At 28.1% G+C, this 15,771-nt stretch overlaps 1 protein-coding gene across 2 annotated transcripts; it reads left to right on the top strand.

Moving 5' to 3' along the window:
* The first annotated feature begins 1,780 nt into the window (after positions 1–1,780).
* Positions 1,781–7,903, top strand: LOC136090125 (uncharacterized). 2 transcript variants are annotated; one of them, XR_010643189.1, is made up of 3 exons: positions 1,781–2,052; positions 7,314–7,382; positions 7,721–7,903. XR_010643189.1 is itself a non-coding variant. In XM_065816235.1 (3 exons), the coding sequence occupies exon 1, from the start codon at positions 5,992–5,994 to the stop codon at positions 6,487–6,489; it is 498 nt and encodes a 165-aa protein (XP_065672307.1). In that variant the 5' UTR covers positions 3,319–5,991; the 3' UTR covers positions 6,490–7,255; positions 7,314–7,382; positions 7,721–7,903. The 2 variants fall into 2 exon arrangements, 1 of the variants encoding a protein (XP_065672307.1); XM_065816235.1 differs by lacking the exon at positions 1,781–2,052 and adding an exon at positions 3,319–7,255.
* The last annotated feature ends 7,868 nt before the right edge of the window (positions 7,904–15,771 follow it).

Genomic DNA, 15,771 nt, shown 5'->3' with positions numbered 1-15,771 from the left:
ATATGATTTACAATACTTGCCATAGTACCTTTAAGCTATGTAACAACTTATTTGCAACTATTCATGATTACGTTCTACTCGGCATTTTTATATAAGACCGTTAAGAAAAAGAATTTTAAACGTTGAGAAAAAGTTTATACTTTATAAATGGTCAATAAATAGTAAAAAATTATATCACACATCACTGTTGTTATCTTTAAATATTAACATTCTTAATATTAAAAGATAATTGATTCTTTTTGTTTTACTTTAGATCATCAGCGTCTCTCTTGCACAAATGTTTTATGTGAAAGAGGTAGGGAAATATTTGTTTGTCTCTCTTGCACAAATGTTTTATATGAAAAAGGTAGGGATGATTTGATGGTTAAGAAAAACTAAAACAATTAATTTCTAATACAATCAAAATGTTTTTCATAGCTATTGTCTCTTATATATACAAAAATGAAAACGATTTGTTCAAACAAACTTCTTAATTCAACAAATTTTTATACAACCTTTTGAATCAAAAAATTAATTTTGACTCCTTATTCAACAAATATCTAATATCTCATGTTGAGTCTTAGAACTCTCTACATTTCATGTTTTCCTCATCATAAAACCTTCAATTTTCTAAATTATCTATTACCGGCTGCTTTTGGGAGTGATTTAGTTAAAAAAAAATAATAATAAAAAAAGATTGGTGACTACCTCAAGTCTATAGATCGTGGTGGCTCTAAAGCTCAACCAAACAATGTATGCCAATGAGTAGTTTTTATTGTCTTATTTCATAAGTTCTTGAGTGATTTCGTTTTGTTTGTTTCTGAATTTTGCTACTTTGAAATGAAAAGAAACATTGCAACACACTTGCTAATATGTTTTAAAACAATTATTTCCCATAAACTATATTAGGATTTAATAAGGAACCAGCATTAAAAGTGTTAAAGTTTTCATAAATATACTCTGAAAAGAATTATGTATATTTGGTGTTGTATTTAAGTAAATCAAAATATTTCCTGATATTTAATAAACGCAAATATATATATACTTTAATTTTTTTAAATTTATATATAAATAAAATCCCCCACATTTCACTATAATTTATGTTTGTACCTTTTGTCAATAGTTTAATAAGTTTATTTAATCGGTTTATTATTAACTATTGTTGAAAAAGTTGTTATTATTTAAATTATTTTTATTATTATAATTTCTATTGTTTTCATTATTATTTATCCCGCGTTATTCAATAAAATAGGGGAAGGTAAGGGATATTGGATCGTTTTATTTTCTTATTTAAATTGTGTAAAAGTTAGTTTTTTTTTGTTTAAAAATGAAAGTATTCAGATATATGTTAATTAGGGGAAGAAATGACTATAACCCAAATTTTAATTATTAATCTGTTCACAGAGAGAATTAAAGTGAATTATGCTAAACTTTTAACTGTACCTCAGTATCTGAGTAGAGTGAATATCAACCTGGGACACAGTAAATCAATAATGTGAATTAATTCTAGTTAATTTATTCTAATAGGTTAAGACACTGTTTTTAAGTTTAATTTTGGCCAATTAATAAGTATATTATAAAAATAATTAAAAAAATCAAACATTGAGAAAATAAATAAGCATTTTACATTTTAAAATTTTCAAACTTATTCAAAAATTCTAAAATAACAACATTCTTTAAAAAAAATAAAAAAACAATTTAATAGAGTGCACTATTACCCAGTGAAAAATAAAACCGCGTCCCACATGGGTTCCGCGTGGGTTCCGTGTGGGATTGATGGGATTTACGTGGAACGGATTTTCCCATGTGGTATCCGTATGGAAATTTGTCACCTTAAACCCATGTGGGTAATCCCACATGGGTTACATGTGGGAACCATATGGTATTTACACACATGGGAAATCCCACGTGGGTTTCCTGTGGGATTTGCATGGGAATTAATTTGAAAGTTGGAAACTAAAAAAAAAACTAAAAAAAAACTAAAAAAAGTATTTTGAAATCGACATTGCATTGCGTTACGTTTATATTGTGTGAAAATAATTTATATTAATATAGAGAATGGCAAGCAAGTATGTAAGTACCACGAATAATGTTTATCTTTCTTTATAGAAATAAGATTAAGATTTATGCAAATAGACGTATTATTAGGATAATATAATAGTTATTTGAATTTAGATTTTGAGTAAATTATTTGCAAACAATTAACTGATGCAAGTTGAAATGTTGTCAAAAACCAATCTTGCATGCATGAGACACTGCAGTGTCCCACAAAAAAATGCAGGTTTGAAAGTCAAAGAATTCCCAATTTTCTTTATTAAAAAAAGAAAAAAATAGGATGGAGAGTTTCTGTAACTTTTTTTATGCTCCAAAACTTTTAACTTTAGATATAATAAGGTCCTTATGACTTAAGGGACTTACGAACTACATTGAGGAACAAAAACAGGATATTTACAGAAACTTTTCAATTTTTAATTTGGAGTACCACATTGTTATTGGGAATAAAGCCTCTGGGTCCAGTTTTCAAAGTAATATGATCTAAAGTAATGTTTAAATAAAATAATATGCTTTAAAATGCATATAGTTATACATATAACTCCTGATAGTTAACTATATGTATAACTAGTTATACATATAATTTGTTATTAAAACTTATTTTTTAAGGTTATACTTGAACAAATTAGTACCAATTAATTCAAATTCAAGATTTAGTTAAAGTTCAAGTTAAAGTTCTTATTTATTCATTGTTTTTGTTAATTTTGTATTTATTTGTTCAAATTTATCAGTTAGTACTATTTTTTACTACAGTAAGAATATTTATCATTGTTGAACGTGATTTTATTAGTAACTTAATTTTAAGTTACTAATAAAATCTTATTACTTAATTATATATATATATTATTTTTACTTTATTTACAACACCATTTGATATACAACAAACCCCTACAAAGCTTACAATAATTCAGTTAAGATTCAATCTGAGTTATTGAAACGTAATAAATTTAACATCAATAGAAAAGTATAGCTGTCATCATTTAAAATATAATGGGTGTTGTCAAAATATGGTGAAAATAAAATTAGGTTACTAATAAAATCATGTTCAACAATGATAAATATTCTTACTGTAGTAAAAATTAGTACTAGTTAACAAATTTGAACAAATAAATATAAAATAGTGAAAAAACAATGAACAAATAAGAACTTGAACTTGAACTAAATCTTGAATTTGAATTAATTGGTACTAATTTGTTCAAGCATAACCTCAAAAAATAAGTTTATATAATAAATTTTATGTATAACTAGTTATACATATAGTTAACTATCAGGAGTTATATGTATAATTGCATGCATTTTAAAGCATTTTATTTAATTTATATATTACTTTAGATCATATTACTTTGAATACTGGACCCAGAGACTTTATTCCCAATAACACTGTGGTACTCTAGATTAAAAATTGAAAAGTTTCTGTAATTATCGTGTTTTTGTTCCTCAATGTACTTCGTAAGTTCCTTAAGTTTTATGAACCTTATTATATATAAAGTTAAAAGTTTTGGAGCCTAAAAAAAGTTACAGAAACCTCCCTATCTCCCCCCTATTTTAATATTTTTTTTTTAATAAAGAAAATTTGACTTTCAAACCAGCATTTCTTTGTGGGACACTGCAGTGTCCCATGCATGCATGCTTGGTTTTTGACAACATTTGAACTTGCATCAGTCAATTGTTTGCAGATAATATACTCAAGAACTATATTCAAATATCATATGAACATGTTAGAGAATGTTCATATGATATTTGAACATCACAAATTTAATAATATTGTTGTGATATGTTATATAAATAATACCATAATAGATTATGATATGAAAATAAGATAGGATATGAAGGCAATGATCAAAGAATAAATTTACTTATAGAAATTTAGATGTTTGTTTATTAGTTTCAGAATATTATATTATGTGTAACCACGGCCTTCTATAATAACAGGCCTTGACATCGCGCAACAAAGTTGTTAAACTGAAGGCCAATTCCTAATACTGTGTTTACATTTTCATCTTTTAACATTAGACAAAAGTTTGTGTTCACACTTTTTTAATAAATCTTTTGATTGGTTTATAAATTAGATAGCGCAACTTCAAGGCGATAACCTTGTAAGGTTCAAGGCGTTACATTGTAAGGTAATAATATTGTCAAACTAGCGGTAAGTTTTTTTAATAATTAAAATGCCTTTAAAATGCTGTGTATCTCTTTGCAAGTCGAACTATCTCAACTACAACAAAAATATCGATTTATACAACTACAATATCAATTACAACTACAACAAAAATATCAATTTATAAATTCCCGAAGAATCTAGAGGAGAGAAAAAGATGTAGTGAAGCTATCCCAAGAGTTGGTTTTATTGTTACAGATTATACAGCAGTATGTCAACTTCATTGGCCAAATGAAGCACCTTTTGAAAGCAAATATGGGAAGCAATGACCTTTAATCCCACCATCTGTTTTTAAAAATATTCCGCCTAGTTGTTTAGCCACACCAGCAAGTAAAGTTAGAAAAACTGTAACTTCAACCAGTTTTTGTAGCATTTTACCAGATGAGTTAAATGATTTTCTAAAAGAGGATGAACTTATATTTGACGATATTCAATTTTTGTTAAGTGATAATAACGATGTTATTGTTTTCCAGCTTAATAAAAAAAGTTTACACATACAATCAAAAATGTACAAACTTGGTGTTCCATTATTTATTTTAGTAATTTTTAATGATTATTCATTTGTAGCTAACCGTAATGGCACAACTTGTAATATTTCATCTTTAGCTGTAAACAAATTAATGTTAATAAAAACAAAATCAGCTTTATTTGAAGCAGTTAGATTTCTAAAAAATAAAGAAAGTTCGCTTCAGTCAAATATTTTATTCGAACACCTTGATGCTATAAGAAAAGTTAATGTTGGTGAAGTTTTATATACTTCAGATATTATATGTAGAGCATATGAGTATTTTGCTATGTGACAAAGTTTATACGACTGTTTGTGTATTGACTACAAGTTGCCAAGTATAAGGACTTTAACACGATTGACTTCAAAAATAAGCTCAATGGAGGACCTAAGTTTCATAAATAGTATTTTTATGAATTTAAATCCATTGAAAAGAACTTCCATACTACTAATTGATGAGGTCTATGTCAAAGCTTCATTATTTTACTAAAGAGGTGCTTTGTTTGGTCAAGCAGTAAACTACCCTGAAATGTTAGCTAAAACAATTTTATCATTTATGATTAAATGTCTTTTTGGAGGTCCAGAATTTATATGTAGAGCTCAACCTGTTGCAAATTGTTCTTCTGAATTTTAGTTTGCTCAATGTCACTAAATTGTTGATACAATAAATAATATTGAAAATAGTAAGACACTGGTAATAATTACTGATGGTAACCGTGTAAATCAAAGATTTTTTGGAATGTTTAAAACAGTTGATAGTAAACCATGGTTAACAACATCAGGTATATATTTATTGTATGGTTATGTGCATCTCTTAAAATCTATACGAAACAATTGGTTGACAGAAAAGACTGACGAACTTCGATTTTTGAACAATAAAGAACTGGCTTTGGCTAAGTGGAGTGATTTAGAAACTTTATATAAAACTGAGTGCAATAGTCTTTTTAAACTCTCTAAACTTACAGCTAAATCAGTTTATCCAAAACCAATAGAGAGACAATCTGTAAAGTTTTGTTTGTCTGTTTTTTGCGAAGAAACAGTAGCTACGTTAAGAACGCGTCCAGAAATTGAAAATAAAGCATTTGAAGGTACTGCTGTATTTATTGAAAAAATATTTTTTTTTCGAATGTTGTTAATGTCAAAGCACCTGGTGCTGGCATTCGGTTTAGAAATGAATTATGCCGAGAAATCCACTCAGTTGATGATCAACAGTTACAACTGCTAAGAGATATTGTTGAACTGTCAAATTTTATGAAACCTATGCAATAGCGCATTCGTGTTATGGCTTTGCAATAACATGAATGCGCTATTGCATATAGCGCATTCGTGTTATGGCTTTATTGATCTCGTAGAAACTTTGTTGAGTAATGAAGCAAAGTATGTCTTATTAGGTTGGTTTTCAACAGATCCACTTGAAAAAGCTTTTTCTAAGCTTCGACAGGGATCTGGATGTACTTACTTTATAAATGCTAAATCTGTAATTGAAAAAATTATTATTCAACATACTAAATTGATATTACAACTTGACATTCCTGTTGATGGTATTGATGATCATACTTGTGACATATGTTTTAGAGATATTTCTACTGATGAAAAAGAACTTCTGGATAATATACATGATCTTGAAAGCTCAGTTAATAAATCTACATTAGTGGATATAGTTTACATAGCTGGCTATGTGCAAAAAAGCGAAATAAAAATTTATGATGATTCTACCAATTATTATAAATATGGAAGTTATCTGTATAGCTTAAACAGAGGCGGACTTGAAATTCTTTCTGATACTCTAGTCTAATGGTCAATATTTTGCTTTTTTTTTTTCAATGTGCTACTGACCCTTTACGCAGAACATTTTGTGTTACTCAGTTTCAGTTCATTGCTGCTAAATATAAATTTAAAATCACAAAAAAACAATGCAGAGTATATAATATTCTGCTAAAGAATTACTCACTAATTACCACTGCCAAAATACTAAAGCTATCATAATTTATGTGAAAATTAGTTTTGTAATTTATTATGCTATTTACTTGTTATGTTTTTTATTTTCTCATTAGCCTATATGTCTCTCAATATGTTTGGATTTGTAAATATTTACCCTGTTGAGATATATGGATAAAACTTTTTTTTTGCTTGAATCAACTTTTGTTGGTGTTTTTTATTGTTGGTGATTTTTAGCAAAAATAAATTAAAAATACTGTTATCTTTCTAATATATAGATATATACTTTGTTATGGTTCTGCTTGTTATTGATACTATTTAATGTTACATAAATATTCTTAATGAAATTTGAAATACGAAAAATATGATTATCTTTTAACAATTTTTTGGTTTTCTTTTTATATTTCCGTCTTTACTAGAGATTATTATTAGAAAACATACACCCTACCTAATATAAAATATATCAATATAAGTAAAAGTGAAAGTTTAATCGGCCTTCAGTTTTTACGGCATTTTGCGCGATGTCAAGGCCTGTTATTATAGAAGGCCGTGTGTGTGACGAAAAAGTAAAGATACTTTTGCATTCAGTGGCTATTGCACCTAAGGTTTATATCATTGAAAAAGTAGGTTTTTACATTTTTGTTTTTTAACTACTTATCCTAATTGATCACTTTTTTTCAGGATTCTCCTCATGGGTTCAAGCTCATTACGCATAATATGTGTTCAATTACCCATAATTCGTTAGTCATTGTAAGTAATAAATTAGAAAATAATTATTTGTGAAATATTGTAGTCATTAATGACTTCAACCTGGCTAATAATTAAAATTGCTCGACTAATAAGGTTCCTTATTAAAATTGCTCTCTCTCTCTCTCTCTCTCTCTCTCTCTCTCTCTCTCTCTCTCTCTCTCTCTCTCTCCTCTCTCTCTCTCTCTCTCTCTCTCTCTCTCTCTCTCTCTCTCTCTCTCTCTCTCTCTATATATATATATATATATATATATATATATATATATATATATATATATATATATATATATATATATATATTTATACTTATATATATTTGTATTTATTTTTTTTATTTTTAGAAAATGTTTGAAGAAAGTTTGAAGATACTAAAAACCTTGGTATTATGCAAGCCGAAGCGATTTAATTAATTAAATCGACAAAAAACGGCGTGTAAATCGCAAAAGAAAAAATAATATTTTTAATATTCATTTTTGATGTATTGATTAATAGCATTTATTTTAAAATAAATTCATTTTGCAACACGTTTTTTAATTTTATAAAATTTCGTCATTATAGTTTAAGGTAAATCCCACAGGTTTTAGGTGGAAAACATCACATGTAAAAGATCAAAAATGCTACACATTTTGAATACCAAATGGGATAAAACAGCAAATACCAGATTAAGTTAAGCCTCTCTGAAAGCTTTGATGATTAATTTTAAATAACTATTTAAGTAATTTTTAAATTAAAAGAATTTTAAAAATTATCATAGAAGCATTCGGACTTTCATTTGTCTAGTATTGACTACTTTTATACCATTTGGATTAAAATATGTGGCATTTAAGATCTATAACATCTAGTATTTTCCACCTATATCCCATGTAAGATTTACCACATAAAACCCATGTGAGATTTACCATATGAAACCCACATGGGACAAAATAATAATACCCCACATGGGTTACATATGGAAAAAATCCACGCGTATCCCATGTGCGCTTTTTCACTGGGTATAAGTTCTTAAAACCACAAAAAAGATAAAACGACGAGTAACTCTTGCAGTCCCACCACAGACTAGCGGTCTTGGTAGTTTTCCGAGACCATCCATAAGTGACACTTCATTTAAGTATAAACAAGCGTCATCAACAAGGATGATTACGTTTATACAAATACATTAATTAGTTAAACTAACTAATAGAATATGTTGCACATTCTAACATCCAGTGCAATATCTGTCCCCTATCTCTATGCTATCTTTCTAACTCGACTTCTTCTAACTTTCACTTTAAATTACTTCGTTCTTCTTAAATTTACTTACTCTTGATTCGTCGAAGCAGGTGATGATGCACTTTAGTAAGCTGAACTTGTCTTCGCGGGCCCGGGTATGCAGCCTCTATAAGGCAATTAGCTGGAGGAAGATACCCAGAAGTGGCGCTTCAGACATACGATCAACTGTTGGAACAATAAAGAAAAATGAAGACTTTTTTAATTAAAAAAAAGCCTAAAAATGTTTCGTCAACTAAATTTTTATTTTGCTTAGTGCTGGTAATTTTACCAAAAAATAATTTAATTTATTTAAAATAATTTTATTTATTTATTTTTTATTTTTTGAAATAAAAAAAAATTTTTAAGTAGAAATTTTGATTGACTGGTTCAATCCGTTTCACTATCTATCAATTCAATTGTCGATGAAATTACGCTTTTTTAAAAGCTTTTTTTTTGTTTTGATTTTAGTTTTAGGTGCCTCAAGAAGACCTAACGATTTTGTCACAGAGCTCCGCGAAAAAGTATTTATCTACCCAGCAAACATCGTACAGCGGAATTTCAGGGGACCTATGTATCCTGTGGTTTTGCTTATTGGTTATATTGTGGACCATTAGTTGCAGCCGCCTAAGATTGCTAGCCAATGACTAGCTATTATTAGCATTTTGTTATTGGCTAATGGTCCTTTAAGTAACTGATCAGCAATACTTCAATGAACCACTCAAAATGCTTTTATAGGTTTACTGCAAACTCATTAAAACAACTTTTTTGGGGTAGAAAGTTCACGCCTCTTTAGATCTCTATTTTTTTTTAAAAAAAGCGCTCTAACTACTGCGCTAAAAACCTGTCTCACCAGCATTACAAATTTTGTTAGAACTTGAATTATTATTATATAGAATTTTAGAAATTTCTTTCAAATTTTTGAAAAACTCTGCGGTATTTATTTTATTAAAGTTTAAAGCGTGAGACAAATTGGTTGCGCGAGACAAACTGGTTACTTCTGGTCTACGTAAAGAAAGATCTTTACATCTATTCATAAAACCAAAAAACTAATTTTCTCCATCAGTAAAGGTTTTTTCCAAGATTATGGAACAGTTTTTCTAGTATGTTTAGCAAAATCCTAAGCTATTTTTTTGAAAGACTCCTGAAGGCCTCGTGCGAGCAAGTCTAAAAGTGCGAGCAAGTCTAAAAGTGCGAACAAGATTGTACTTTAGAATTTATTTAAATTTTTAACAATATTTCTTCTTCAATAGTAAAAACTTGTCGACATTTGTGGCTTGGTGCGTACTTTATTTAACAAAGATCAGTTTGTTTGAATTTTACTTTGACACAAATTTACAATCCCCTTAATTTGGGAAAGGCGCAGATTTTTACATGGTCATAACTTTTGAACGTTAAAATATTATTAAATGAAATTAAAAACTGTTGATGAATTTGAATTTAGTATAAAATCCTAAAAAATACTTTATTAATTACTAATAATAGGGAGTTTTGTCACGTGACATTTTATCGCGGGAAAAATCGTTAATATATTTTTGAAAAACTTCGTCCAAAAAACGCCAGAAATGATTTTATGTAGGTGTTGAAGAATAAAAACCCACCCATGAAAATAAATAGTATATACGTACATGTAGATGTTATTTTTTTTAGAAAAGGTTGTACTACAATAATTTGTTTGGGGACGATGTTTTGGTTTAGAATTGATAAAGTTATTTAGTTTTAAATCTTTCAGTTTTGTTAAAATACAAGTAAGTTAAAATAATTCTTTCGTCCCCTCGTAAAAACAAATTCTGCAAATATTTAATTATTAAGTGAATTAGTTTTTTTTTTTTTTTTTTTGTAGTCTTATAGGGTGGGTTTTTTGTTTTCTAAGTAAAGATTATTATAATTTCCCCCGTCTTTAGATATTTTTGGTAAATGTGCCGTTTCTTCTTTTACTTGACTAAAGATTTTTGCACACGTTGAATTCAATATTTTATATAGCTGAGATTTTATTATAAATTTTTACTAAAGGTATTCTAAAGTGAGTTTGTTTTGTGTTGTTAATGTGATTTTTGCTAACCATTTGGTAATTGAATCACAGCAGTTTATCAGTAAGTCTTATTTGTAACTTACAATTTTCTTTTTATACAATTTACTTAGTTTTTAAGTTTATATATATATATATATATATATATATATATATATATATATATATATATATATATATATATATATATATATATATATATATATATATATAATAAGTAAAAGACTTAAAATAACATATTTATATGTTTATATATTTTTTCGAATTGATGACTGGAAAATCTTTATTTATTTAGATAGAATGATAAATGAAAGTATTTTTGATTGGTATTTGGCTTTAAAAGATACATCTTATGATGCAATATATTGTAGATATTGTGTGGATTTTAAAGTTGAACTGTTCTGCTGCAAGAAAGCTTTAGCCAAAAAGATAAATAGATTAGTTGACACCATCAGAAAATTAAAGAAACAACGAAAAAATAAAAAATTAGCATTGTTATTAGGTAAAGCCTTTTTCCACCTGTGGCAAATTTTTCTGATAATACAGTGAATGCATCCGAAATTCTTAAAGAAACAATACTGATAAGCGAAAACAAAATGCTTAAAAAAGAAAATAAAATTTTAAAAAGGAAAATGGAATCTATGATGGATTTACAAATGGATTATTTTACACATCTAAAAGATTTTGAAGATATGTCAAACAATCTAAAAATACTTATTTCAAAAAACTCTCTAATAGAAGCTGAATTAAACTTTATTAAAAAGTGTTATTGTGAAAAAGAAGAAAAGCTTAATAATATCGAAAACAAATTAGAGCTATTAAAGTCAAAAAAAGAATCATTTAATGTTAGAAATTTGAATAAAAAAATAAAATATCGTGATACTCAGCTGGAAATAAAAAAGAATAAAATAAATTCGTTAAAAAATGAAGAAAAAAAAATAATATTGCAATTAAAAAATAAAATAACAGATATTAATTCAATTCTTGAAAACTCAGACATAAACATTTCTGAATTAAAAAACGAAAAAATAAAGCTGCAAAAAAAAGTGAGTAATTTAAAAGTTATTTTGCAAAATAAAACCAACTATATTAATGACAACAATATGAAAGATGTTATAAGTTTAGAGAAGGAAGTTGTTTTGTTATATAGTAAGACAAACATTTTAAAAGAGGAGAATCTAGAACTTCAAAAATTGGTTTCTTTGCTGGATGATGACGAAGTGATAACATTTGAAGATGGCAGATCCAGTGATGACATTCGAGAAACAATAACGAAACTTCTTTCAATGAACGTGAGTATGAATAGTGTCAACGAAGTCATAAAAGTAGTTTTAAACAAACTAGCCAAAAAGAACATATCTAGACTGCCATCAGCCGCTGTAAAATGTAGGTTAATGCAGAAAGCTTCAATTTTAGGTCAATTTCAAGTTGCGGAAGCAATGCTTGAAAATAATTTGATAAATAAAAACTCTAATATAGGCAATTGTTTGCATGGTGATGGTACTCAGAAATACCATAAGCATTATCAAAACTTTCAAATTACTACAACTAGTGGGAAAACTTTATCTTTTGGTCTATCAGAAGTGGTTGGCAAAGATGCAGCAACTGTTTTGCAAAACTTTACTAATATAGAAGATGACATTTGTGACGTTGTTAGCAACTCAGCTACTGAAAAAGAAATTAATTTTGCTAAACTAATAACATCAATAAAATCAACAATGTCTGATCTTTCTTCGGTTAATCCTCTTTTTAACTCACAGTTAAAAACATTAAGGGAAAAACTTTTGCCTATTGCAATTAGTAACTGGGATTTTCTTTCCTCAAACGTCAAAGACAATATGAAGGACATGAGTAATTTTTTCTGTAAAAAAAATGAGTAGCCTCCTCGACTGTAGTGGCCCCCCTCGGGCCTTGGGGAGGTGAATAATCTAAAAAAAAAAAAAAAAAAAAAAAAAAAATTCATTTGCTTGCTAATTTTGCTTCTGAAACTGATAAAGTTTTAAATTCTTTTGAAAAAATTCTGCTTCAAAATGATTTTGAAACTGTTTATGCTTTTAGTGGTAAAGAATGTGGTGCTGTACGATTAGTTCGTACTACATGTAAGGCATTTCATTCAAGGGGTAGTGAGGAAGCTGGTGTTGCGTCATGGTTTAATTCTTTTCTTTCCTCTCGTAATGATAAATCTTATTTTGTTCCATTTATTGGAAATCGATTTAATATTTTGTATTACAATGCAGCTGCCCTATACTATCATAAGGATTCTATAACAGAATTTCTTAATGCTTGGCCTAACCCTAATAATTTATTTAAAGCAATTAAGGAAGATATCACAAATCTTGTATTCATTGCTGAAGTCCGTGCATTAGGTATTATTGACAAACTACTTGCTGGTCCAATGTGGAGAATTATCGAATCACTTGATAGTATATTATTTTTAAACCCCTACCTACTTCGCTTGAAAGTTAGACTTTCATCTCTTTGTATCGATGCATTTTCTTTATTGTTTGCTAATGGAAAATTTTTTGAGGATACCAATCTTCTTCATCAAGATGTGGTTTACACCAAGCTGTTTGAATGCACTCAAAATGATGAGTTTGATTCTTTAACTGTTCAATCACTTGAAATTATTTTCCACTCAATTCTTGTTATTTTGGAACGTCAGTGTGCTGATCAATTACCAGGTGGTAAATATTGGAATCCATCTAATTCTGTTTCTGAAGCTGCTTCTAATGTCCCTGTCACTAATAAAGCATCAGAAAGCGACTTTGCCATTTTGGATTTAATGGTTCGCACAAAACCCAATGCAAATGTTCAAACTATCCAGGCTTTGACAATGTGGTCTCAGAACCAAACATTAGAATGGCTTAATAGTAAATCAGATGAAGAAAGAAAACAATTGCTTGAATATTCAAGAACTAAAGTAACATTAATGAAAAGCAAATATGATGAAAGAAAAGAAGCTCTTAAAAAAGATAAAGCTATGCACCTTCTAGCAAAGCAAGAAGAAAAAAATCGAGAAGAAATTAAACTACAACATAAAAAGGTTGCAGCTTGTAATGATTTGATAAATTTAAATGTAAGGGCATGGATATCATTAGAGGAAGCAGAGAAAACAGTTTCTAATATAGAAGAGCCATTGAAATCAAAAGTACTCCTTGCTCAACTTAATTTTTATCGCATAATCTTATGTGTTGAATGTGACAAAAAACATTTTTGTAAAACAAAAGTAGAAGGAAGCAAAAGAATAAACTTGTCTTCAGAGGAATTATATCAAAATCTTCTTATTGTTATTCAAGCAAATTTAACACCAAACAAACAATCTTTAAGTAATAATATAAGTAATAATTTAAAGCCTCGTACAATACGTGATGCAGCTGTTGAAAACAAAAAAAAAGAATTAATGGAAAAAATTCAGGATGCAAGACTAAACAAACTAATAGAGCAACAAAAAAAGCACTCCTTATCAAAATTTATTAACAATCCATCTGATTTTGTAGGTTTTTCTATGCAACATCGTGTTAGAGAAGAAGATGCTCTTAAAGTATCTTGGGAACGTGCGCAAGTGGTTCAAATTGATCAATTAAACGGTAGAAGAACTACATACCTTGTTAAGTATGATAACGAACCTGATGAAGTATGGTCATTTCCTTTATTGATTGATTTTGAAAAAGGTGATCTTATTCTTTGTAGCTAGGGTTGCGAGGTAATTTTATTTAATGTAAATTTAGAATTATGTTACAGTATATATTAATCTTATTTCTTTTATTGTTATGTTCCAATAGTTTGTTTTTACTGCATTTGAGCTCAGTGGTTTTTATCTTTATAAATAGTATGAATCATATCTGATATGTTTATCTGTACCAATTTTGTTTATTTGTTGTTGTTTATTTGCAGCTTAACTGCAAATTTTTATTATTAAAAAAAAAAAAAAAAGCTTAGGCAAAAATACTATTACTTTTACATTAACTGCCTATCAAGTAAAGGAAAGAATCCAGAAATAGAGGGCTAACCTTAGGCTAATTTACTATTACTTTTACATGAACTGCCTATCAAGTAAAGGAAAGAATCCAGAAATGGAGGGCTAACCTTAGGCAACATGACAGCTCACGGATGGAGTGCAAAGTCCTATGGCTTACCTTCTCGTTGGTGCACTTCGTTAAGTAAGTTAGACAATTTTGTCTAATTTATGAACGGAATAGCCAAGGCAAATTATGTATAAAATTGTTTGTTAACAATACACACACAGCCTACTCTGAAGTTTGAATTGAAATTCGATAATTAAAATATTTTTTCTGAGTTCAAATAATTTGCAACATATAGTCAAATTTGGGTACATTAATAGTGCGATAATTTATCTCAAAGACAAAACGATTTAAAACATCTATTAAAAAGTTTAAGACAAATAGATAGATAAGATAATCCGTATAAGTATTTCCATTTGTCTGTTAATCTATGTAATCTCTTAATACAAGAGGGGGGTAATAAAAGTGGATGGGGGGTTTAGTCAAGATTTAATGAACCGGGGGAGGGGAGGGTCAGAATTTACACTGAAAGTTTTATTACTTATCAGTAACTAGTATGTATTTTTTGATTTTTAAAGCTGATTTTCACTGATTTTTTTTTAGTTTTTAGATATAATTTTTTTGTTAAAACAAGTAAAAATTAATAAAGGGGTGGGGGTATTAATATGATTTGTGTGGGTGGAAATTTTTCCAAAAAATAATAAACGCCCCCCCCCCTTGAGTTAAGGACTCGAGAGTACACAATCAAATAAAGCCAAACACAATGCAATAGAACAATTCAACGAGTTTTTCATTCATTGTTTTCAAAATTTTTAAAAAGTTAAAAACCCTAACCCCATTAAAAAATATAACATTTTTTATATTATGATAGGTGCTGAAAACAATAAATTAGTCGAATCAGTAGACTATAGTGGTTAAATCTTTTTTTGAATCTATAACAATACTGAAATTATTAACAAGTCTTTGACTAATTTCTTTTTTTGTTTGTGTAAAAATAAATTTTAGATTTATTTTTATTTTGTACGTATTTTGACGTTTTCTGCGTGTTTTATTTGGGTCCACGTTGTTCAATTGATAATTTATTAAAGAAAAATAA

This window comes from Hydra vulgaris, chromosome 13 (genome assembly GCF_038396675.1).
Source record: "Hydra vulgaris chromosome 13, alternate assembly HydraT2T_AEP".
Classification (NCBI taxonomy): domain Eukaryota; kingdom Metazoa; phylum Cnidaria; class Hydrozoa; order Anthoathecata; family Hydridae; genus Hydra; species Hydra vulgaris.
Note: the sequence above shows the minus strand (reverse complement) of the source record. Positions and strands in the feature narration are given on the sequence as shown.

Bases quoted from the DNA above. Each gene is read 5' to 3' on its own strand.
- LOC136090125 (XM_065816235.1), top strand. From the start codon at position 5,992: ATGAATGCGCTATTGCATATAGCGCATTCGTGTTATGGCTTTATTGAT.